This window comes from Stegostoma tigrinum, chromosome 6, assembly GCF_030684315.1.
Source record: "Stegostoma tigrinum isolate sSteTig4 chromosome 6, sSteTig4.hap1, whole genome shotgun sequence".
NCBI lineage: Eukaryota > Metazoa > Chordata > Chondrichthyes > Orectolobiformes > Stegostomatidae > Stegostoma > Stegostoma tigrinum.
In genome coordinates, this window is record NC_081359.1 from 67,164,978 (window position 1) to 67,189,898 (window position 24,921).

A 24,921-nucleotide genomic window follows, 5' to 3' on the forward strand; every position below is an offset into this window, starting at 1 on the left:
CCTTTGGAGGTGAGCTTATTGAAACAAATGAGATTCTTTGGGACATGACAGGGTAAATGATGAAAGGTTGTTTCCCTTTGTAGGATAGTCTGGGGCCAGAGGACATAATCTCAGAATAAAGAGCTGCCCAGTTAAGACAGATGAGGAAAAATTTCTTCTGAGGGTAGTCAATCTATGGGATTGTTTACCAGATTGGGCTGTTAAGGCTGGATCTTTAAGCATATTCTAGGCTTATATAGACAGTTCTAATCAGTAAGGGAATTCAGGCTTATGGCAAAAAAGAAGCAAAGTGGAGTTGAGCATTATCAGCTCAGCTGTGATCTAATTGAAAAGTGGACCAGACATGATGGCTGAATGGCTGACTTCTGATGCTACATCTTATAGTGTAAACGTTTTGAAAATAACATAATGGTCAATTGTAGAACTATCACATTGGTGACTGCATGATGGATACATTAGTTCTGATAAAGGCTAATAAGAACTAATAGCATAGACATTCCTTCATGGGTATTGAGCAAGATGGCAAAAACCTTGAAAATCTTTAGATTGTTACGTTCCAGTTTTTTAAAAAAAATGTATTATTTGGTTGATCTATGTATTCCTATTCATTGTAGGTTCGAACAAAGTTTACAGTGGATGACAATAGTCATTACCTTTTTACCCCATGCATTCTTACTCAGTGGGTACTTGGATTGTTCCGATATGATCTTGAGGAAGGTAATAATCCCATTTAATAATATTCATATCCTTTTTTTCTCCTTTTCTTTCTAATTATATTTCAGCAGGTGAGATTAGTGTATTTATACAAAAACAAAGTTGCAGGAAAAGCTCTGCAGGTCTGGCAGCATCTGTGAAGGAAAAAAAACAGGGTTAACGTTTCAGGTCCGGTGACCCTTCCTAGAACTCCTCAGGGTTCTGAGGAAGAGTCACCGGACCTGAAACATTAACTCTGTTTTTTCCTTCACAGATGCTGTCAGACCTGCTGAGCTTTTCTAGCAACTTTGTTTTTGTTCCTGATTTACAGCGTCCGCAGTTCTTTCGGTTTCTATTTAGTGCATTTATACTTGCTGCTGTTATGCAACTTTGAAGCATATTGTTATTATTTGGATTTCAAAGTAGGTGAAAATTGTTTTTTGTTTACAGTTCTGTGAAGGTGACCTTGTTTTTGATCAAAAAAAGACATTTGAACAGTGAGTTAGAACATAGAACATAGAACATAGAACAGTACAGCACAGAACAGGCCCTTCAGCCCACAATGTTGTGCCGACCATTGATCCTCATGTATGCACCCTCAAATTTCTGTGACCGTATGCATGTCCAGCATTCTCTTAAATGACCCCAATGACCTTGCTTCCACAACTGCTGCTGGCAACACATTCCATGCTCTCACAACTCTCTGTGTAAAGAACCCGCCTCTGACATCCCCTCTATACTTTCCACCAACCAGCTTAAAACTATGACCCCTCGTGCCAGCCATTTCTGCCCTGGGAAATAGTCTCTGGCTATCAATTCTATCTATGCCTCTCATTATCTTGTATACCTCAATTAGGTCCCCTCTCCTCCTCCTTTTCTCCAATGAAAAGACCAGGAGAGCATTAAACTTACATTAACTCACTAGATAAACTACCTGTGGAGTTAATCGATGAAATGTTTATAATGTTGAACTTCTATGACATTCAATAAGACAGACCATGGACCACAATCAGGTTCCAGATAAGAGAACGGATTCATACCTGCTCAGAGGCAGTTGTGTGCATTTGCAGTCCATCTCTTATTGTGTTGTTGATACCACATTGTGCGTTTGTGTTGAAGACAGCCTGGTCAAGGAGAAGGCAAAGTCAAGAACACTTTTCAGGCTTAGACATCAATGTAATGCTACTTTGTTATTCATTAATAGTAAATATAGCTATATGTAGTGATTACGTTTAGATGAGGCTCTGAACTTAACATTACCATTGGTGTCATCTTTGTATGTTCATGTTTATGTCCATGTGTAATTTGGACACTGCACTACATAGACTGCAGCAGTTCAACAAGGCAACTCACCACCACGTTCTCAAAGGCAGTTGGGTTGGTAAATAAAAACTGACCCAGCCAGTGGTGCCCAAATCCCTTGAGTGAATTCATAAAAAAAGAAGGTGCTTCATTGCGGTATTGTAAAACATAATTTTAAGTCAAATTCAAAAAAGCACATATTGAGGACATGATCAAATGCTTGATCAAAAGGGCTAGTTTTATGAAGCATTTTAAAGGGTGAAAGAGAGCAAAAGAGAGGTGTTTAGGAAGGAAGTTCCAGATGTTAGGGCTTTTTAGTTGAAAGCCTGACTATCAGTTGTGGAGCAATTAAAATCAGGAACGCTTGATCCTAGACTTGGAGGAGCATAGATATTTTCGAGATTTATAGGGCTGACTGAGATTACAGAGATAAAGAAGTGAAGTCTTGAAGGGATTGAAAACAGGAATGAGAACTTTAAATTGTGATATTGTATAACAGGGAGACAATATAGATTTGTGAACATGGATTTGATGGGTTAATGGAACTTGGCGGGAGTTAGGACAAAAGTAGCAGACTCTTGAGGACTCAAGTTTACAGAGGGTAGAATGTTGGAGGCTAGCCAGGAGACCATTTGCTGATTCAAGTCTAACTATAACAATAGTATCTATAAAGGAGCTCAGCAGCAGTTGAATGAGGCAAAGATGGAGTTTGGCAATGGTACAGCAGTGGAAATGGGTAGTCTCCTTGGTGGCACAGTTATTAAGTCTGAAGCTTAAATCAGGTCAACTATGACAGCAAGATTGAACATAGAACATAGAACATTACAGCACAGTACAGGTCCTTCGGCCCTCGATGTTGTGCCGACCTGTCATACCGATCTCAAGCCCATCTAACCTACACTATACCATGTATGTCCATATGCTTGTCCAATGACGCCTTAAATGTACTCAAAGTTGGCGAATCCATTACTGTTGCAGGCAAAGCGTTCCATTCCCTTACTACTCTCTGAGTAAAGAAGCCACCTCTGACATCTGTCCTATATCTTTCACCCCTCAATTTAAAGGTATGCCCCCTCGTGCTCGCCGTCACCATCCTAGGAAAAAGGCTTTCCCTATCCACCCTATCTAATCCTCTGATTATTTTATATGTTTCAATTAAGTCACCTCTCAACCTTCTTCTCTCTAATGAAAACAGCCTCAAGTCCCTCAACCTTTCCTCATAAGACCTTCCCTCCATACCAGGCAACATCCTAGTAAATCTCCTCTGCACCCTTTCCAAAGCTTCCACATCCTTCTTATAATGCGGTGACCAGAACTGTACACAATACTCCAAGTGCGGCCGCACCAGAGTTTTGTACAGGTTCACTATAACCTCTTGGTTCCGGAACTCGATCCCTCTATTAATAAAAGCTAAAACACTGCATGCCTTCTTAACAGCCCTGTCAACCTGGGTGGCAACTTTCAAGGATCTGTGTACATGGACACCGAGATCTCTCTGCTCATCTACACTACTAAGAATCTTACCATTAGCCCTGTACTTTGCCTTCCGGTTACTCCTACCAAAGTGCATCACCTCACACTTGTCTGCATTAAACTCCATTTGCCACCTCTCAGCCCAGCTCTGCAGCTTATCTATGTCTCTCTGCTTACAATCTGTTCAGTTTCTGACAATTGTCCAGGAGATGGATTGAAGCCATGTAGAAAACAGAGCGCATGACTGAGGCCGAAGACAATGCTTTTGGTCTTCACAATATTTTACTTTGGTAGAAATTTCTGTTGAGTCGTATTTCATGTTGGACAAACAATCTGACGCCCTAGAAATGGTTGTTGGGGGCGGGGCTTGGCGGGTGGTTTGTTGCTCGAGAGAGGTGAAGTTGAGTAGGGTTAGATGTCCACAGTGTACACTTGGACAATACTAATGCTGCATCCTCAGATATTGTCATTGCTTATAGATGAGGAACTGGTTGGGGCATGGAGAGATCATCGGAAGACATGAAAATTAATGATGCAGGAATGGAATGAGAAACCATTGCAAGTGATCCACTGGCTACCGTTGAATAGATAACAATGTAAAATGAGCAGTCCATTCTCACCTAGCTGGATGTTGGTGGAGAGAGGTTGAAGAAAGATGTCCTCCTAGATGGTAGTGCTTATGGGTTTGTAAGGTTTGCGTCTTCGTAGACATTCTGCGAAAGTATTTCTAAATACCTCTTGACATTTTGTAATCTGTCATTTTTTTTAATTTATGAAATGGATTTCTATTTTTGAGACTTGGTGAAATGTCAAAGCTCTGTAAAAAGGAAATCTTTTCTAGGTATGTATTTGACATTGAAGTTGCATAAATTGTGGAATTCTTTGTAGATTTGGGAGCACTTCAGTATAACAGAAGGAAAGAAATGTATATCCATTTTATTCCACTGATGACCTTTTTAATAAGGTCTGAATCTGTTACAACCTTTCTGTTTTTGTCAATTACATTAACACTTGAAACTCAAGTATCAATAACATTTGTAGGTGAGTCACAACAATCAACGGATCACGTCCTAGAAGTTGTTGCTTATGAGGCACATCGCTTATTCCGTGACCGTATTGTGGGATCCAAGAACCTAATTGCATTTGACAACATTTTGATATCAGTAATCCGAGGAGATTGGGGATCAGATTTACTGGACAATATGACAGGTAATTCTATTTTGTAGTTTATTTACAAGTTTTCACCTAGTTTATAGGTAATAAAACAGCGAAGAGAACTATTTGAGACAGGTGGACCGTTTGCCTACTACTCCTCAACAGTGTAATTTCAGGGACAAAGATTTTGCAAAATAGCTCTTGGAAAGTTGCAAACCGACTGAACTGGATTTATATTATGTTTTATCTACAATACTCCTCCAATAGAAACTGCATAATTGAGTCCCATCATAGAACATAGAACATAGACAAGTACAGCACAGTACAGGCCCTTCGGCCCACGATGTTGTGCCGTGGAATATTCCTAATCCAAAAATAAAATAACCTAACCTACATTCCCCTCAATTCACTGCTGTCCATGTGCATGTCTAGCAGTTGCTTAAATGTCAATAATGACTCTGCTTCCACGACTACCACTGGTAAACTATTCCATGCGCTCACAACTCTCTGAGTGAAGAAGCTCCCTCTGATGTCTCCTCTATACCTTCCTCCTAACACCTTAAAACTATGACCCCTCGTGGCAGTCAATCCTGCCATGGGGAAACGTCTCTGGCTATCGAAAATATCGCTGGATATTTTTTCACACTAGGGTTATTTTCTTTGAGTTTAGCAAAAAACTCCATATAGTTATCAAAGGAATGCTGCATTGTTCAAGACTGATCTGAGGGGTTTTAGCCTTGAATGTTTTAGCCACTAAAATATTAAAGAATCCTTTTGGACCTTTTAGATACTGAGTTTTACTAATTGAAACGATCCTTCTGTGTCCTGCAAAATGGGTAATAATTTTTAAGTTATTAAAAGCTTTGAACAGAATAATTTAGTGCTTTTGCTCCCATCACTGTATTGCACCTTGTGTGAGAATTTAAATAACAGCATCTCTGAAGTAAGACTGCGACGAATTGATTTTCCATACATAAATACATGAATGAATAACAAATTTTTGAAATTACTGATTAATTTCATGAAGTTAGCCCATTTTAGAATAAAATGTTGTGCACAGAACTTGTACATGCCAAGAATTCAAATCTTTCTGTTGTGGCTGCAGTTGTGGAGGAGAACATACTAGTTATCATTAGGTGATTCAGCCACTTGAGCCTGCTGTGCCATTCCAGGTCCTGGCTGACCATCAATCCCAATATCATTCCTGCACTTTCCCCATATTCTTTCATGTGATTAGTAACTAGAACTCTGTCAATGTCTGTCTCGAACTTAATGACTGAGCATCCTCAACCTTATGGGGTAGAGAATTCTACATTTTAAATTTTTACTGACTGAAATAATATGTAAATGTAACATAATTAAAATATATTTGTGTAATAACTACCAATGGTTGTTTGATTATACATAGTAACCTCAATTTTGAGTCAGTACATAGGACAGATTTCAAGCAGTTTTTAAGTTGCCGTCCTAACCTGAAGACTAGTTCACATCTGTATGTGATTTGCAGTGGGAAGTAACATTTCACGGCTATGTGTCATTGAGAAAAGATTCTGTTTAATAGTGTATGCCTCAATTATGATTGTTTCCCTAAAGCAGACCGGATAAAATAAGAATTTTTTGGTTTTTGTGCTCTGGAACCAAATAATCTCAGATTTTCTTTCCACAAGTAATTGTTTTGGCTCAAAAAAATCAGTATTTCTTTTTTAGATTTCTTTTATGTAACCTGGGGAGCTAGACACGAAGCTGGTTCTGTGACTGCTCCAGACCAACCTCTACCTCCATATGGAAAAATGCTGGGGAAGTTAAGATCTTCTGATTTAAGAGAAGTTATTCAAAAGGTACTGTTTTCCCTGAATACACCCATCATCAATAAACTATTCAAAATGACAGCTTTATTACTGAATTGTGCAGTCTATTTTAGAGTAAATTTTATGATTTCTTTTTGCTGCATTGAAACTACAGACAGAACAGTAAGGGGTTAGGGTTTGTGAAATTTATGGTTCATAGTTCATTGAACATTACAGCACAGTACAGGCCCTTCGGCCCTCGATGTTGTGCCGACCCGTCATACCGATCTCAAGCCTATCTAACCTACACTATTCCATGTATGTCCATATGCTTGTCCAATGGCGACTTAAATGTACCTAAAGTTGGCAAATCTACTACTGTTGCAGGCAAAGTGTTCCATTCCCTTACTACTCTCTGAGTAAAGAAACTACCTCTGACATCTGTCCTATATCTTTCACCCCTCAATTTAAAGCTATGCCCCCTCGTGCTCACCGTCACCATCCTAGGAAAAAGGCTCTCCCTATCCACCCTGTCTAACCCTCTGATTATTTTATATGTTTCAATTAAGTCACCTCTCAACCTTCTTCTCTCTAACGAAAACAGCCTCAAGTCCCTCAGCCTTTCCTCGTAAGACCTTCCCTCCATACCAGGCAACATCCTAGTAAATCTCCTCTGCACCCTTTCCAAAGCTTCCACATCCTTCTTATAATTTGGTGACCAGAACTGTACACAATACTCCAAGTGCGGCCACACCAGAGTTTTGTACAGCTGCAGCATAACCTCTCGTTCCAGAACTCGATCCCTCTATTAATAAAAGCTAAAACACTGTATACCTTCTTAACAGCCCTATCAACCTGGGTGGCAACTTTCAAGGATCTGTGTACATGGACACCGAGATCTCTCTGCTCATCTACACTACTAAGAATCTTACCATTAGCCCTGTACTTTGCCTTCCGGTTACTCCTACCAAAGTGCATCACCTCACACTTGTCTGCATTAAACTCCATTTGCCACCTCTCAGCCCAGCTCTGCAGCTTATCTATGTCTCTCTGCAACCTACAGCATCCTTCATCACTATCCACAATTCCACTGACCTTAGTGTCGTCTGCAAATTTACTAACCCATCCTTCTACGCCCTCATCCAGGTCATTTATAAAAATGACAAACAGCAGTGGCCCCAACACCGACCCTTGCGGTACACCACTAGTAACTGGTCTCCAGGATGAACATTTCCCATCAACTACCACCCTCTGTCTTCTTTCAGCAAGCCAATTTCCGATCCAAACTGCTATATCTCCCACAATTCCATTCCTCCGCATTTTATACAATAGCCTATTGTGGGAAACCTTATCGAACGCCTTGCTGAAATCCATATACAGCACATCAACCGGTTTACTCTCATCTACCTGTTTGGTCACCTTCTCAAAGAAATTATATGGGATTATGGGTTTGCAATATCTGTGTTCTTGCCAGTGCTGCGGGCATTTTACCAACAACACACATGGTTGCAGAACACTCTCCCACCCATGGGCCTCAAGTAGTGAATTATGGACCTTTGGTCTTATGGCCCTTTTGGTCTTAGTTTACATTTTACCAGCAGCACATGGGTCTTCTGCCATGTTGGGAGACTACCTCATAGATCCTCGTGCTATCAATGTAGGCTGGGTGTTGTTGGGAAGTAGCCTGAGCACACACTTTATTGATCATGTAGGCTTTTTGGCAAAATTCTTCGCTATTTGGAGTCATACCTTGCCCAAGGGAAGAAGGTTGTGGTTGTTGGTGGTCAATCATCTCAGCGGTTCCTCACCATCAGAAGTGGGGATGCTCACTGATGATGTTACAATAATGATACAATGTTTAACACCATCTATGACTCCTCAGATACTTAAGCAGACCACACCCAAATATGGCAAGATTTGGCGAGGAATTCTGCAGCGAGTAACTCATCTCCTGACTCCCTAAAGTGTTCCCACTTGTTTATTGAATTAAGCGACAGTAGACTTTCAGAGATTTATAAGGATTTTATTGTAAATCTATAATTTAACACAAGCAGAAGTTTTCACCTTTTCCTTTTAGAACCTTTCCCTGTCCAGAAGCCTACACCCCTAAATGGGGAAAAACCCAGCTGTTTCTTTCTAATGGAACAGACTATACAAACTTAAAATAATAGCCTGCTAAGGGCACTATAACATAAATCAAATTTTTAAACGAAACTTAGAAAATTTCAACTAAAAGTTCATTGGTGGTGCATTCCTAAAATGAAAAGCTGGGTTTCTCCTCCACCAACCAAATCACTGAATTTACTCATTAATAAACCGCAAACACTGTCCACACAAGTCCCCACTGGAAAGTGAGAAGTCTCCCACGTGGCAAACTCGGGATCCTATCTCTTTTTGTTCAGATAACACACCTCCAGAGCAGATTGGTCTTGAATCCAGGTCTCCTGACCCAAAGGTAGGGACATGACTATGTCATCACAAGAACCCCTAGAAACCCAGCTCTTTTTTTATTTCCAGAAGTGCTATTACATACAACAAGTTTTTTTCACCACCAAATCACTTGTGTTATTTTTCACCCTTTATTCAGTACCAGTAATCTGCTGCGTTTCCAACCAATTTGTTTATGTGCTAAGCCCAGCAATGGAAATGCAAAACCATCAAAGGTGAGGGAGGAGTTGGAGGGGAGACAAGACACTCCATCCCCTGAGGAACCCAGCTCTTATATTTCCCAACCAACTTGTTTAGGGATGTTATATTGCACCTCTGAAACAGGTGGTCTTTGGATTAGGTGAGAAATGTATGGTTAAATAATCGATGACAACCCTTGTCTTTTCTATGTTAAATTATTAAGATTGCATATATACATGAATTGTTCTTATTGTGTATAATTTGCAAGCACAGTGTTTCGTAATGAGCCATCAACACAGACTCAATTGATACTTGCAATCTAATAGTAGACCTCATGACTTTTACTCTTTACTTGTTTCATCCAGCTACTGTATACTACACATTAGCTCAACATCATTTTACAATTACATCCTTCTAATTGTTCTAATAGGGAATTATTCATTACGGGAGAGACAATAGAGAATTGGATATTTTACTCTTTCATGAGGTTTTGGATTATATGGCAAGAATTGACCGAGTACTGAGCTGCCCTGGAGGCTCACTGCTACTAGCAGGACAAAGCGGTGTTGGTCGAAGAACAGCCACTTGTATAGTCAGTCACATGCATGGAGCAACGCTATTTACACCAAAAATTTCCAGAAATTATGAGATCAAGCAGTTCAAAAATGATTTAAAACATGTAAGTAAAATGTGCTACTTACTCATAACTTTTAAAAATAGTAAATATAACGTGACTATGAAATATGCATAACTAATTTGAAAGCTTGTGCAGAATCAATGTGTGCAAATGTATGCAGCAGTGGTGCTAATTTGTTCTGAAACACTTTAAAGTGATTGTGGAAAATTGAAATTTGACTTTTAAGTACATTAAATCTGTAGTGATTGGAATGAGGTTGACCAGTTGGACCTCATTGAGCATGAGTTCCTTGGTTGGGGCTGTTAACCTGGGCCAATCAGTGAGTCTTGGCTGATGGTTATAAACAAAGTCTCAGAGATTGAATGATTTTTTTCGTCACATATACTAAAATACAGTGAAAAGCTTTGTTTACGAGTGGTACAGGTAGATCACAGCAAGTAAAGGATGTACAGATCAAAAAAGATTTAGAGGCATTCTGGTTACATTATTCGAGGCTAGAGTGCTTTCAACAGTCTGATATAGACCAGAAAGAAGCTGTTTCTGAAGCTGCCCATGTGTGAGTACAGGCTTTTGTACCTTCTGCCTGACTGAAGAAGTTGTAGGAGGCTATTACTAGGGTGCGATGGGTCCTTCGATGATGTTGGCCACCTTTCTGTTGCAGTGAGCCGTGTAAGTAGAGTCCATGGATGGAAGGTTGGCTTCTCTGATGGTCTGGGCTGTGCACACCACCTTCTGTAGTTTCTTGTGGTCCTGGACAGAGCAGTTGCCATACCAGGCTGTTAGGCGCCTCGACAGCATGGTTTCAATGGTGCGTCTATGGTTTGTGAGGAACCTTATAGACATGCCAAATTTCCTGAGCTGTTTGAGGAAGAAGCGGCGTGTTGTACCTTTTTGACTGTCACATCTATGTGGGAAGTCCAGGACAGGTTGTTCGTTATCATCACTCCTAGGAGTTTGATGCTCATCACCCTCTCAACCTGAATTCTATTGATATAGATGGGTGTGTGTTGTCCTCCTTTCTTTTTGAAGTCGATGATCAGTTCTTTAGTTTTGCCAACATTGAGAGACAGATTGCTTTCATTGCACCACATTACAAGCCTTCTATCTCCCTTCTGTATTTTGACCCATTTTAATTATCTGTCTTACTATGGTGGTGTTGTCAGTGAACTTGTAGATAACGTGATAATGGGAACTGCAGATGCTGGAGAATCCAAGATAATAAAGTGGATGCCCCGGTGTGGCTTCCTCTACATTGGCGAAACCAAGCGGAGGCTTGGGGACCGCTTTGCAGAACACCTCCGCTCGGTTCGCAATAAACAACTGCACCTCTCAGTTGCAAACCATTTCCACTCCCCCTCCCATTCTTTAGATGACATGTCCATCATGGGCCTCCTGCAGTGCCACAATGATGCCACCCAAAGGTTGCAGGAACAGCAACTCATATTCCGCTTGGGAACCCTGCAGCCCAATGGTATCAATGTGGACTTCACCAGCTTCAAAATCTCCCCTTCCCCCACCGCATCCCAAAACCAGCCCAGTTCGTCTCCTCCCCCCACTGCACCACACAACCAGCCCAGCTCTTCCCCTCCACCCACTGAATCCCAAAACTAGTCCAACCTGTCTCTGCCTCCCTAACCGGTTCTTCCTCTCACCCATCCCTTCCTCCCACCCCAAGCCGCACCTCCATCTCCTACCTACTAACGTCATCCCACCTCCTTGACCTGTCCGTCTTCCCTGGACTGACCTATCCCCTCCCTACCTCCCCACCTATACTCTCCTCTCCACCTATCTTCTTTTCTCCATCTTCGGTCCACCTCCCCCCTCTCCCTATTTATTCCAGAACCCTCACCCCATCCCCCTCTCTGATGAAGGGTCTAGGCCCGAAACGTCAGCTTTTGTGCTCCTGAGATGCTGCTTGGCCTGCTGTGTTCATCCAGCCTCACATTTTATTAACTTGTAGATAATGTTCATTTGGAATTTGGCAACACAGTCGTGGGTGTAACAGGAGTACAGTAGGGGACTGAGGATGCATCCTGGGGTCTCCAGTGTTGTGTGTTATTGTGGGGAAGGTGCAGTTACCCATCTTCATAGATTGTGGCTTGTGGGTCAGAAAGCTGAGAATCCAGTTGCAGAGGGTAGAGCTGAGACCAGAGTCATGCAGTTTTGAGATCAATCTGGAGGGGATAATGGTGTCAAGGAACTGAAGTCTGACATAGGTGCCACGCTGTAGGGACTAGCTCTGAGCTGGCTGGTCAGAGTCCTTGGACTGTGCACATGTAATAAAGAGTGATTTGGTGACAGGCATACTGGCCTCTGTGGAGTTAGTTCAGTGGAAACTGTACCAACTGCTTCTCGTATAGACTGGAATCGAAATTGCGCCCTTAATCTGTAATAGTTTACAGTTACACGTTCTCAATCTGGCCAAGATTTTGTGCAAACTTAAGAGGTGATAACTGTTCCAAACCACCTGCAGGTGGACATTCCAGGGTGTGCGCTCTCCTGGATTCAGGCCTGTGAGTTCTCTTACTCAAGTTAGGCCTTGTCAAACTCCTTTGCTGTCTTGAGTCTGCACCCTGACGGCAACTGCAACGGCTTTGCCAGCCTGGATCCTGAAGAACATTTTAGCCAATTGGCTGAGGCTCGGTGGTGTTTTGGCGTTTTGCTGTGGGCTTGCCAAGAGTTCCTCTGTTCAGGATATGTCCTGCATAAGACAATACAATTGTCCTCTCTCAAGTGGTGTTCCCTAAGCTCAGGTGAGGGTGTCCACTTCCAATGGGATACACTGCAGCTTTCATGTTCCACTTGGTGTATTTTCCAATAATAAAGCTGTTGTGGTGCCTGTTTAAAGACCGCTTGGGCTTCAGCTAGTATGGTCTTTTGCATGGTTACATCATTAATCCCACATACCAAACAGTGTCTCAGCATCTCGTTCAAGGTTAACCCAAAACCATATACCTCTGCCATTCGTCTTAAACTTGTCAAGAATCTCAATACGGATTCCCCTGGTTCTCAAGCTGTTGAGAAAAACCGATAGCATCTTAGAATTAGAGGAGACTTGGGATCGTAATAGTCTTTAATTAATTTGGTCAAGTCTTGAAAGGTTTCAACATCTGGTGCCTCAGGGAAAGTTAAGCCCAAATAACTGGAAATGCTGCTTGTCTGCAAGCAGTCAGAAGAATTAATCATTGCTTTTTATTTGCCCCAATGTCATTTGCTCAGAAGAAGAAACACATTCTTTTCACATACTGAACCCAATCTTCAATGGTATGATTGAACGAGCCAAGCTTGACAAATAAAGGCATGATGCTAGAAATCCTTACTCCAACTCAAAGACAATATTTTCTTCAGGAGCTTACTGTTTTCTCTTGTTGCCACTGAAATATCTTCATGGAGGCCAATATCCTGTCACCAAGTCACCCTTTATTTAAGCATGCATTGTATAAGACACTGATTTATTGGGAGCTCCTGAGATGCTGCGTGGCCTGCTGTGTTCATCCAGCTTCACACTTTGTTATCTTGAATAAGACACTGGGCTAGTTTCCTCGAAGCCAGCTCTGAGAGCAAACAGAACCTCTGAAGCTCCCATTTATATCTGTGAGCCAGGACACCCTGATTGAGGCAGTTAGCCTGGGCAAGTTGGGGAAATCATACTCAATGAGATCCACCTGGCCACCTCATTCCAATCACTACAAAATCATTGTCACTGCACTCAATGGAACAACAATAACACTGTTCTTTATAATATAGAAAACAGAGATTGAACTTTAATTTTAACCTTGCTTTCAATTCAGTCTGTTGGATAGGCTCAAAATTAGACCAGTGTTGACTTCTTATTATGTCTGATATTGATGATGAAGTGACTGGCATTAATTGTATGATATTCCATCCTTCGATCTTTTATCTTTGGTTTTTATAACAGCAGTAATGTTGTTTCACTTGAGAAAAAAACACTTTCACTTTGTTAATCATTTAATGGCTTGACATTTATTTGTGCTTTTGTTCATTTAGTTTTGTTATGATCCCTGTGAGAAAACTGTAAACGAAAATAATAATTTTATCGAACAACCTCAATGATTGACCTCAGAAATTAGCAACAAAATTGCCTTTTTTTGTAGTTTTTATTTTAACAAATCAGAAACAACACAAATTACACATGTAATAACATTCAAATGATAATTCAAATACGAAGATAAATTTCACTTTAAATAGTCAATTAAATAGAGATGTATCTTGTGCAACCAGACACATTTGTATCACTCCATGAACTCCAGTATATCTGAGCCAAAATATTCAGTCTTAGAATGCTTTTTCAAACATTCCTACTTGTAAATTACACAAATGTTTTAAAACAAATTCAAATTTTCATTCCTGTATAGCTTTAAAATCATCTAAGAACAATCTTTTCCCTTTTCTCATTTTGAAAATGATGGCAAACATTTGTACATTTATTAATTCCTTTTTGCAGTGTTGTCAGTGGTCATGGTGGCCACATACATGTCCTCATTGGACTTGTTAGTTTAAAAATGTTTACATCTTTGACCAATTCCATAACACTACTTAATAAACTAGCTGCTTAAAAAAAAGACAAAATGTGTTCTGAGCTTACCTATAAACGTGGGTAATGGCACACTGTATGCAAAATTTCTATTAATTCTGTTTGCAGTTTTTCACTGATTGCTTTGAGGTTTGAAACCACCGTAAATTGCCTCTTAAATACATTAGAAATTGCAAAGACTGAATAATTCTGAACCTCAGATTTTGCATTTTATTTGCCCCATATATTGTATACAGACTGAAAATCTGGTTTGATGGCTGTCTTGATTGGACACTACAGGTGTTGTATAGTGATCAAGACACCACTGAAGTATGTGCTGTTACTTATGTGACAAATCAAGCTGGATACCATCCCGGTAAAGAGCAGACATGGTTTTGTTTAGCATCATCCAAATCAGAACCAAGCAAAAGAAATGTCTGGTTAAATGGCCACCAGTTGTAAAGGAGGTTGGTATCGGTGCAGCTATATCAGTGATTGCCAGTCTTTACAAATATTTGGTCTGGACTCCACTTCTCAAGTTTGCCTAAGACCTCGGCTAGATTGAAAAAGTATACCGGGGAAATTTTACAGATTAAGGGTACAACTTCAGTTCTGGACTGGTTTATGAAGCAGCTAGTTTGTTACCACTCATTGTAGTAAAAGGCTCGGGCCCAAGCTTGCTGGGGTGAAATTGGTTGAGAAAAATTCACCTTATTGGCTCAACATTTTCAAATGAGAAAATGGCTGCCTGAGTGAAGTCCTAATTAAATACCTAAAAGATTTTCAGGAAGGTCTGGACACTATCAAAGGAGCCAAGACCACCATGCACATTGACTAGGAAGGTTCTGCAAGGCCCGCTCAATGCCATTTGACTTACGGGCAAAAGTAGAGGCAGAAAGAGGAGGCTGAAAAGTGAAGGAATCAGCAAACTAGTCCAGTTTACAGAATGGGCAGCGCTGATTGCACTGACTGGGAAGCCTGATGGGTCAGCATGCCTTTGTCAGGATTTTAAGCAAACGGTAAACCGCTTCTGACGGCTGGATGAATACCTGATCCCTCATACAGAGGATTTATACGCAGAACTGGCAGGGGTGCTGTCCTTTGTGTCACTGGATATGAGCCTTGCTTACCTTCAGTTGTGGCTAGATGAAGATTCCCAGAATCATGTTACAGTTAATACCCACAAGGGTTTGTACCAATATATGAGACTGCCTTTTGGGGTCATATTAGCCTGTGCCATTTTTCAGCAGATGATCAAGAGCATTTTACAAGGTCTACCCCAAGTCACCATTTATCTGGAAGATGTGCTAAAAGTAGGGAAGATCAATAAAGAACACTTAGAGAACTTGAACATGGTCCTTAGATGTTTCTTGAAGGCAGACTTATTTCTTAGAAGGCAAAGGTTTGTGTCCATACACCACCAGTGATCTACATGGGCTACAGAGTCGACAAGACTGGTTTACATCCCTTGGAAGATAAAGTGAGGGCAAGCAATGGTACCCTAGCTCACCATTTGTACTGGAGCTAAAGTCTTTCCTTGAATTGGTCACTTAGTATGGAAAGTTCAGATGTAACCTGACCTCCAACTTTGGCACCCTTGCACCTGCTATTGAAAAAGGGGCAAGTTTGGAAATGGTCTTGTAGCCAAGATGTAGCCTTTAGAGCAGTGGAGACACAGCTATCATCGTCTAAGGTGTTGGCTTACTGTGGTCCCAATTGAAATATTGTGCTGATGTGACATGCCTCCCCATATAGTATTGGGGTAGTCTTGACTCATAGATGGCCCAATGGAGAAGAATGCCTGATAGCTTATGATTCCTGGACTTTGGCTAATGCAGAGTGCAAATATGCCCAGGTAGAGAAGAATCTTTGATGTGAGAAAGTTCCACCAATACCTTTTATGGAAGTAAATTTGTAATAGTAATAGACTACAAACCCCTACCAGGGCTACTCAAAGAGAACAAGTTTGTGCTGCTCATAGCTTCTAGTCGAATTCAGCAGTGGACTTTAGTACTAAGTGCATTCAATCACAACACTGTCTGGGAGGGCAAGTAGCAAATGTGGATGCCTTTGCTGGCAGATACTCCACTGGTGGTGCTGCCATTGGAACAGCATGTTCTGGTTGCAAACTTTCTGGACACCCTTCCGGTCACAACTGACAATATTAGACTGTGGATGCAAAAAGATCCAATCTGGCAAAACAAAAACAGCTGGTGGTGATGGGGGAAGCAAAAGAGCCATCACAACCAGAATTGAAACCCTTTAGAACCTGACAAGACCAGATCACTGCAGAGGACGGCGTATTATAATGGGAAGCAAGAATGATTGTCCCAGCAAAGTTTGCTGCTGGATACTAGCTGAACTCCAACAGGTTCATCCAGGGATGTCCAAAATGAAGATGTTGGAGAGAAGTTATGTCTGGTGACCAGGATTGGATGCTGGCATATTTGCATTGGTGGAGCAGTGCCCACAGTGCCAGCAAGGATAAAAGTTACCACCAGCAACTTCCCACATTCATTGGAAAGGCCGAGTAAACCCTGAACTGAGTTACACATTGACAGCCCTTTTACAGGCTGAACATTCTTAGACAATGTTGATGCCCACTCACTGGTTGGATATGCAAAGTGTTCATATGTCAAACATGGGGATGATGATTGGCAGTGGGCATCTTTTGCAAAACACGGGCTCCTGGAAATGTTGATTGCAGGTAACAGGCTATCATTTATCAGCAGGGAATTTGAGTATTTCCTAAAGTCAAATGGCATTCGGCATATAAGGACAGCTCCATACTATTCATCGTCCAGTGGTCTTGCGGAAAGAACAGCCCAAACTTTGAAGGCAGGTTTTAGGAAACAGCCTATAACTTCACTTGATACCAAACTGTTGTAGTTCTTATTTGTTTATCGGGCAATTCCTCACGCAACTACAAGGGTTGTACTGGCAGAGTCACTAATGGAGAGAAGACTCCATCAGGTTTAAAACTGATATTCCCAGACCTGGAGGGACAGGGTGAAACAGCAGAGACACCAATGCTGAATGTAAGTGAGAGCGGCAGTTTATTTCAGGGGATGAAATTTAGTGCCAAAACCATGGAAATGGCCCTGCATGGGTAAGATGCGAGATGAAGTCCAATGTCATACGAAGTTTGGGTAGGAGAAGCGATACTGAACAAGTACCTGGACCACATGAAAGCTGCAAACTCTCTCAAACGGGGCAGGAGCAAAACACACACAACCCCTCAGAACAGCTGGAAAGACTGTCAGAACCAGTGGGTTCTTCCCCTTCGTATGGTGCTAGAGAAACCTCAGGGTCTGAGATGGAAATGGTGGATGTCGCAGCCTTGACATCCAAGGAAGAAGATAAATTTCTTCTGAGATGCTCTGGGCACAAGAGGCAGGCTACAGTATGGTAACATACCACTCATATCCGAGGCTGAGTCGGAGGAACTGGACCCAGTGTGAAAATACCCCACGTGCAGTGACAAGAAAAAGAACAGGCCTATGTCCCTGGACTTGGAGGGGGCAGGGTGTCAGGTAGTTTGCATTGAATGTGTTCCCTGATTGGGGCTGATAAGCTGATTCAATCAGGGAGCCTTGGCCAACAGATATGAACAGGAGTGTCAGAGGTTCTGTTCACTCGTGAGAGCTTGTTGCTAATCAAAATGTTACTGCCCATGCTGTAACTTGCAGCAATTCCCAAACTGTCCTGTACTCACTGATCTACACTGGGGCCTGTTTGAGCAATGACTGATTTTAATGTCATTATTCTTGTTCTAAAATTCCTCCACAGCCTCAATTCTCCTATGTCTGTGGTCTCTTCTTACTCCATAACCTGTCTTTCTCTAATTTTGGCCTCTTGTAATTGCTGAACATTTGTGGCTGTTCCTTCAGTTACCTAGGTCCTAAGGTCTGTAATTCCCTCCTTTGTCTGCTCAACTTCTACTCCTGGCTTTCTGCCTTTAACATATTTCATAAAGCTTAGCTCAATAGCTAAACTTTTAGTCATCTGACCTCATTGCTTTGCATGTGGTTTGGCATCCTGCTTTATTTCATAATATTGCTGTGAAATGCCTTGAGGTGTTTTGTTACATAAAGATTCTTGAGTGTTTTAGAGGGAAGTAAACTGACATAATCATCCATTTCTAATCCTAAAACTTTGAATTTTACTCCTGATTCTGACCAGCAGGCCCCAGCTCCCTGCTTGCCAGCTGTTTCCCCACTAATACCTCTGAAAGTGACCGTATCAAAGAAGTATTGTATTCATTAACGGAGGAAGATTGCAGATGTTGGCTGTAGCAAGCCCACAGATACTTGGAGATAAGAATTAGGATTTTGCACTTAACTTACTTGAAATGCGGAGATGAGTGACACTGGAATTAGAGCAAGCAATATTGATACATTCGAAAGATTGTTATACTTCAGAGTTTGAGGAAAAAAGGATGGAATGTAGGCCTGGTGGTAATGGAGACATGTACAAGTCCATCAGCAAAGGAGGACTGTAGTCTGTGTCAGGTAGATGGGATTATGCAGTCTTAATTTGAGATAGAAACATTGAAGTCTCGAGTTCAGCTCAAGATCATTAGCATGTGAAGAGTCTGATTTATTTTGAGGCAATAATTAGGGAGGGGAATGGAATTAGCTGCAGGGGTTTGAAATCTGTGGAAGGCTCAAAGGACTGCCAAAGATAAGTTAAGTTAATGGGCAAGAAAGCCACAGATAAAGTTTAACTTTCATTTGGCAATATAGTTTTCATAGGAGAATATTGGGTAGGAATTTAATCTACTTAGGATGTTATAAACAGAGCAGGTAGAGAACAAGACCAGTGAAGTGAGCAGAAGTCTGGCAAAGAGGCCTCAGTTAAGAGGAAGACTAAGTGTCAAGGTTTCTTGGCCCCGAAAAGAAAGTGTTAGATGCGTCCATTACTTGACAAACTATAATCAATATTTCAAAGCTTTATGGGAACGTCTAAAATTTAAAATAATGTTTTTAAGCACTTTTGCTTGTTACTTTGTTTACAGTCTAGAAATCTGCTGTGATAAGTTATTCTGAAGTCAAATTGTGAGCCATGGTCCTGCAGGTATGGTGCAAGTAGTCAAGGAAGTCATGGATTGTGTGGAGAGTAATCATGCATTTGTCTGTCATCACTTAGGGCTTTCCATCCAAGTCACCCAGGGGCTGGAACATGGTCAGTCCTGGGGATTAACAGAATAAATGTCATGGATAGGTATCATTGGATATTGTTATGATAGGGACTTGAGGGGCCTTGACACTGGGAATAATGAGCATCAGCTTGGGATGCAGAGGGTACAAGGGCAGTGAAGAGGGGATAATTCGATATTCCTGCGGGAAGCTGGTGCAAGGAAGCATGCAGGATGCTGGTAAGTAGTCACCATCATTGTAGCTTTGATGGTGGGATTGTATGTCATAACAATGTGAATGACCAAATTGTAGAAATGGACTTGTGGTGGGTAGAGTGATGAAGGAATAAAGTTGGATTCTCATTTCAGGGTGGTGAGTGGAACCTGTGGGGTTTCAGTCAATGTGGGTTCGTCAAGGGGTGCAAGACAGATAGGAAATTGAGGATTGGAGGAGTAGGTGATGACCAGGTTGAGCATAGTATTCATGGTGTCTGACACGATGATGATCTGTCGGTTGTGAAATGTGGGCTTAAACTAGAAAATGGCTATGACCAGGCCCTGAGTGGACATAGATGGCCAAAGAAGAAGGTTTCATGATGGCAGGCCCTTCAAAGAGCATTTTCATGAATTGTGTCAATGCAGATATTTTGCCAAGAGGTTTATTTGAATTCACTCAACAGCGTTGGAATGCATAGAAGGAAAGGAAATATTAAACTGAAGTTTTGTATATTTCTAAGCCTTTAAGATAAAAAGTCATATACTAAACAAATGGACAACAAATAATTACTCCCAGTAACACTTGCAGAAACCATTTATCTTGCTGTTGTATTTATCTATCTATTTCTAAGAGAAACTAAAAATTAAATATAATAGTTTTCCAAGAGTCCATTAATTGACCCTGCTGGTGATATTTCTTGCATCACCTTTTTACCACTCAGTCTCAATTAATGTCTCACCATGAATAATTAAATAGCTAATTCTGACAGATGCTATGGATTAACTTGCAAGTATGGTGGTTGCCATAACAATAGTGAGAATTGCATGAGATTTTAAGACATGCATGAGCACATACCTTCTGTATTCATTGCAGGTACTGTTGGAGCTGAAAAATAAGAAAGTCCAAAGTTGAAATTAAAAAAGCAATACACTATTGTAATAATGAAAAAAAAATAAAATCAGTGTTTGGCTCTGCTTTGAAAAATTGTTAGATGAACACATTTCTAAGTCCTGTGACATTATGATGTAATTGTGAAAATGATTTGCATTGCTGTTTCTGTTTTGCTTCTAACTTTCTTGAGCTAGCATCATACATGAGTAGTGTAACTTCTGAAACTCCAATATTTCAGAAATAATCTACTAAAGGCTTTGAAAAGAAATGATTAACATAAACTGTCATTAATACAGTTCCCTAATGAGATTCCAGTGTATGCATGATTAAAACATTTTTCTGAATTACCTACATGTGTGATTTCTGCAAACTAGTTTATTTTAAATACATTAATGCTTCTATAACAACAGAAAAGATCCTATAATTTCAGATCTATCATTTTTATTCAGACTGCTGGAAGCTATTTGCATAACTTTTGCAAAATGCTAAAACAGTAATGAATTGTGGTAGTGGAATGACAGGGACTGAAATGAGGAGCCAGTTAAGAGAATGTCCTCGAATGTATAGTCAGTGACAAAGAAACAATGCTCATGTTCAGAGATAATGGGAACTGCAGATGCTGGAGAATTCCAAGATAATAAAATGTGAGGCTGGATGAACACAGCAGGCCAAGCAGCATCTCAGGAGCACAAATTTTTGTGCTCCTGAGATGCTGCTTGGCCTGCTGTGTTCATCCAGCCTCACATTTTATTATCTTGGAATGCTCATGTTCAATTGACTTACAACTGCCTGCAAACCTCTGGGATTCTAGGTGTTAACATGCAGTTACTGGAGATCCTTTACAGTGCAACATTCTCTCCAGATAATACAGAAGCAAGGAAAGGAACAGAAATTTTCAAACAGTCAGATTGAAGGATCCTGTTTGTCACATACAGTGTTTTAATCAGAATATAAATATGAATGCTTTATTTAAAGTAAAACTATATTCTGAAAGAGACAAGACGCAAACATAAAATATATATTTTTGTTAATTTTGAACTGTTTGAAAAATGCCCTTCAATAATTAAAACCTTAAGGAATGAAGTTGTACACTTACCAATTTTCAGTACAGTGACTTTAAATTGCAACCGTTACATTTATCATAAAGTTTATTTGCCTCTGAATGGATGAAACAAAACCTTGTGGGTGTGTTTAATCGGTAAACTAATGGGCAAGCACACCAATGTCATACTTTTGTGTTTGTAATACTGAGATTAATGGAGAGTCATCAGTATAGCAAAGCTTCTGGAGAGGCAGAATAAATGAGACACACTCTTCTGATTTCTCTGCTCACGCATATCCCAAGAATTGTAGTCAGATTTACTCCATTATTGGAAGATGTACATATAGCCTCAACATACCTATTACCCCAAAATCCAGGCCATGAAATGGCTACATCCTTTGCAAGTATATGCTTTCCCCAAATAAATTATACCCGTAACTCTTGCCCTAAATCTTGCTTGCAACCTTTTTTGCTGCCATGCTCTGCCTGCTGATGTTCAGCTTCATTATTGAATGGACATTATATCTCAGATGATTCCAGTCAAAAACTAAAACCAGAGGCATAAACAGAAGTAGCTGGGAAAATTCAACAGATCTGGCAGCATCTGTGGAGAAAAAACAGAGTCAACATTTCAGGTCCAGTGACCCTTCAGAACTGAAACTAAACTAAAACCACCCTGAATTCAGTGAGCTTCAATGAGTGCTGAATTGGAAATGCAACTTTAGAGAATTGATGATGTATGTACAGCCATATTTGAGAACACGGAGCTTACACTCAACATTCAGAAAATGAAAAGCCATCAAAATGCACAAGTAATACGCCTTGTTGATTAAGATTTATGATGCGTTCCTAGAAAGTGTAGAACATTCATATACCTTAGGATAACACAATGTGGAGGTGGAGGAGCACAGCAGGCCAAGCAGCATTAGAGGAGCAGGAAAGTTGATGTTTCGGATTGGGACCCTTCTTCAGAAATTGCTGAAGAAGTGCCCTGACTTGAAACATCAAATTTCGTGTTCCTCTGAAGCTGCCTGGCCCGCTGTAATCCTCCAGGTCCACACTGTGTTATCTCTGACTCCAGCATCGGCAGTTTTTGCTATCTCCCAGTACATTAGGAGTTGTCTTTGACAGAAGAGTGATGTGGATAAAGAAATCCAACATTTCCTGAAATCTGCTGGTGCAGTCTTTAACCATCTGAAGAACTGAGTGAAGATTGTAATTTCAAATCTGAAAACAAATACATGGTCTACCATTGTTTCAGAGATAGTAGAAACTGCAGATGCTAGAGAATCTGAGATAACAAGATGTAGAGCTGGATGAGCACATCAGGCCAAGCAGCATCATGGGAGTGGAAAAGTTCTGAAGAAGGTCTAGGCCCGAAACGCCAGCTTTCCTGCTCCTGTGATGCTGCTTGGCCTGCTGTGTTCATCCAGCTCTACGCCTTGTTATCACATGGTCTACCATGTCAAGATCGCTATCTTACAGTACACAGCTGAAACATGGATAATGTACAAGAGACACCTCAAAATATTGGAGTCATCCCATCAAAGCTCACTGTGGAAGATCTGAAATAGTAAGTAGGAGGACAGGTGCGTTAACATCAGTATCCTTGCACATGCTGGCATCACAAACTCCAAAGCTATGATCATCTACTATCAGCATTGTTGGGTTGGTCACGTATTTCAGATACCAGTCTCCAAAAGGAGATCTTCTCCAAGCTTAGTCTGGGCAGGCTTAGCTAGGGAGGACAAAAACTGTGTTTTATGAATGTTGTGAAAGATACTATGGCAATGAGAGTAGATAAGTGGCTAGGAATCCTGCAGTGAGTAATTCAACTCTTGACTCTCCAGAGCTTGTCCATTGTCTACAAGGCACAAGTCAGAAGATTGATTGAATAATCCCCACTCACCTGGATGTGTGTGGCACCAACAACACTCTAGAAACTTGACTCCATTCAGGACAAAGCAGCACACTTAATTGGTGCCACATTCAAAAACATTCAGTCTTGCTACCAACCAGGATTCTTTAATGAATGACAAAATTATTAATTCCTGGTCTGAAGAAGGGTCACTGGACTGGAAACATTAACTCTGATTTGTGTCCACAGATTGCTGCCAGACCTGCTGGATTTTTCCAGCAATTTCTGATTTTGTTTCTGATCGCCAGCATCCGTGGTTCTTTCAATTTTTTTATTATTAATTTATTATGAGAAAACAACTTATTCACCCTGTCCTCCTGGTGATTCTTTTTCTTTTAAATAAAGAAATAGGTCTGGTATTCTCTGGCCATAGTCTTGTGAGATGAATTCTCAAAAAAATCATGCATGCTGCATCCTCTTAATATTATTATTAATTAGCCACTCTATTATCTTGATTTGGCAGAACGCAGCCATTTCCGAATAGCTTTAGCAATGGTGTCAGCCTCTATTCACAGTAGGTTTTCTCGAACTTGGCCTTTTGGAATTTGTACTGTGCATTCTTAGGTATGAATTTCCATGTTACATTGTTCACGATTTAGTTTTATCTTTTAGGTGATGCAACTTGCAGGCCTTGATGGACATCAGATTGTGTTGCTCCTGGAGGATTACCAATTTGTCAATGCTAGATTCCTTGAGATGGTGAACAGTCTCCTTTCTTCTGGTCTGTATCTAAGTCCAGTCAGCTTTCAGTAAAGGCCAATATGCCATGTACCTTTTTAAATGTTTGCATATCTGCATGTATGAGCACACTAAAGTCTCTCTGAGCATCAACTTTTACAAATTTCTTGCCTATAAAAAAATTGCCTTTCTAATTTCACCACCAAAATGAATGACCTCACATTTATACACATCACATTCAATTTGCTATTTGATGTCAATTGAGTTAACCTGTCTAAATCTATTTGTTTTCTGTATCCTTCTCAACTTACATTCCCATTAGATTTGTATGGTCAGCAAACTTTATATTTTACTGTATTTTACTGTCAGTGTCATTGTTTAAGTCTTGAAAATAGAATGCAAATAGCTGAGAATCAGCATTGATACTTGAGACTCTGTACTTGTTACAGCCTGCCAAATAGAGAATACCATATTTATGCTGCTCCCTGCATTTTGTCCATTAAACAATCCTCTATCCATGCTAATATATTATCTGAGCTCTGTGTCCTTATTTTGCCAGTTAAGCTTTGTGTGGCACCTTATTGAATGCCTTTAGAAATTCAGTTATAATGCATGCAGTAGTTCCCTTTTATCTGCACTCTTAGGTATATCCTGAAAATTCTTTAACTTTTCAAACAGGATTTCCCTTTCATAAAACCATATTGAGTTTATCTGCTTTGTTAAAGTGCGTTGTCAAGAATTCCTTAGCAATAGATTTCATCACCATCCTGGAAAGTGATTTCAGACCAGTGAGCATGTAGTTCCCACTTATCCTGTCTGTTCTTTCTGG

At 40.6% G+C, this 24,921-nt stretch overlaps 1 protein-coding gene across 2 annotated transcripts in view; it reads left to right on the plus strand.

Moving 5' to 3' along the window:
• dync2h1 (dynein cytoplasmic 2 heavy chain 1) overlaps nucleotides 1-24,921 on the plus strand; it is a 541,347-nt gene that overhangs the window by 154,475 nt on the left and 361,951 nt on the right. For both annotated transcript variants that reach the window (XM_059646623.1, XM_059646624.1), the window contains exons 47-51: nucleotides 615-717; nucleotides 4,510-4,677; nucleotides 6,331-6,461; nucleotides 9,469-9,717; nucleotides 24,027-24,135. In XM_059646623.1, coding sequence (XP_059502606.1) covers nucleotides 615-717; nucleotides 4,510-4,677; nucleotides 6,331-6,461; nucleotides 9,469-9,717; nucleotides 24,027-24,135 — 760 coding nt within the window. The remainder of the gene's footprint in view (nucleotides 1-614; nucleotides 718-4,509; nucleotides 4,678-6,330; nucleotides 6,462-9,468; nucleotides 9,718-24,026; nucleotides 24,136-24,921) is intronic.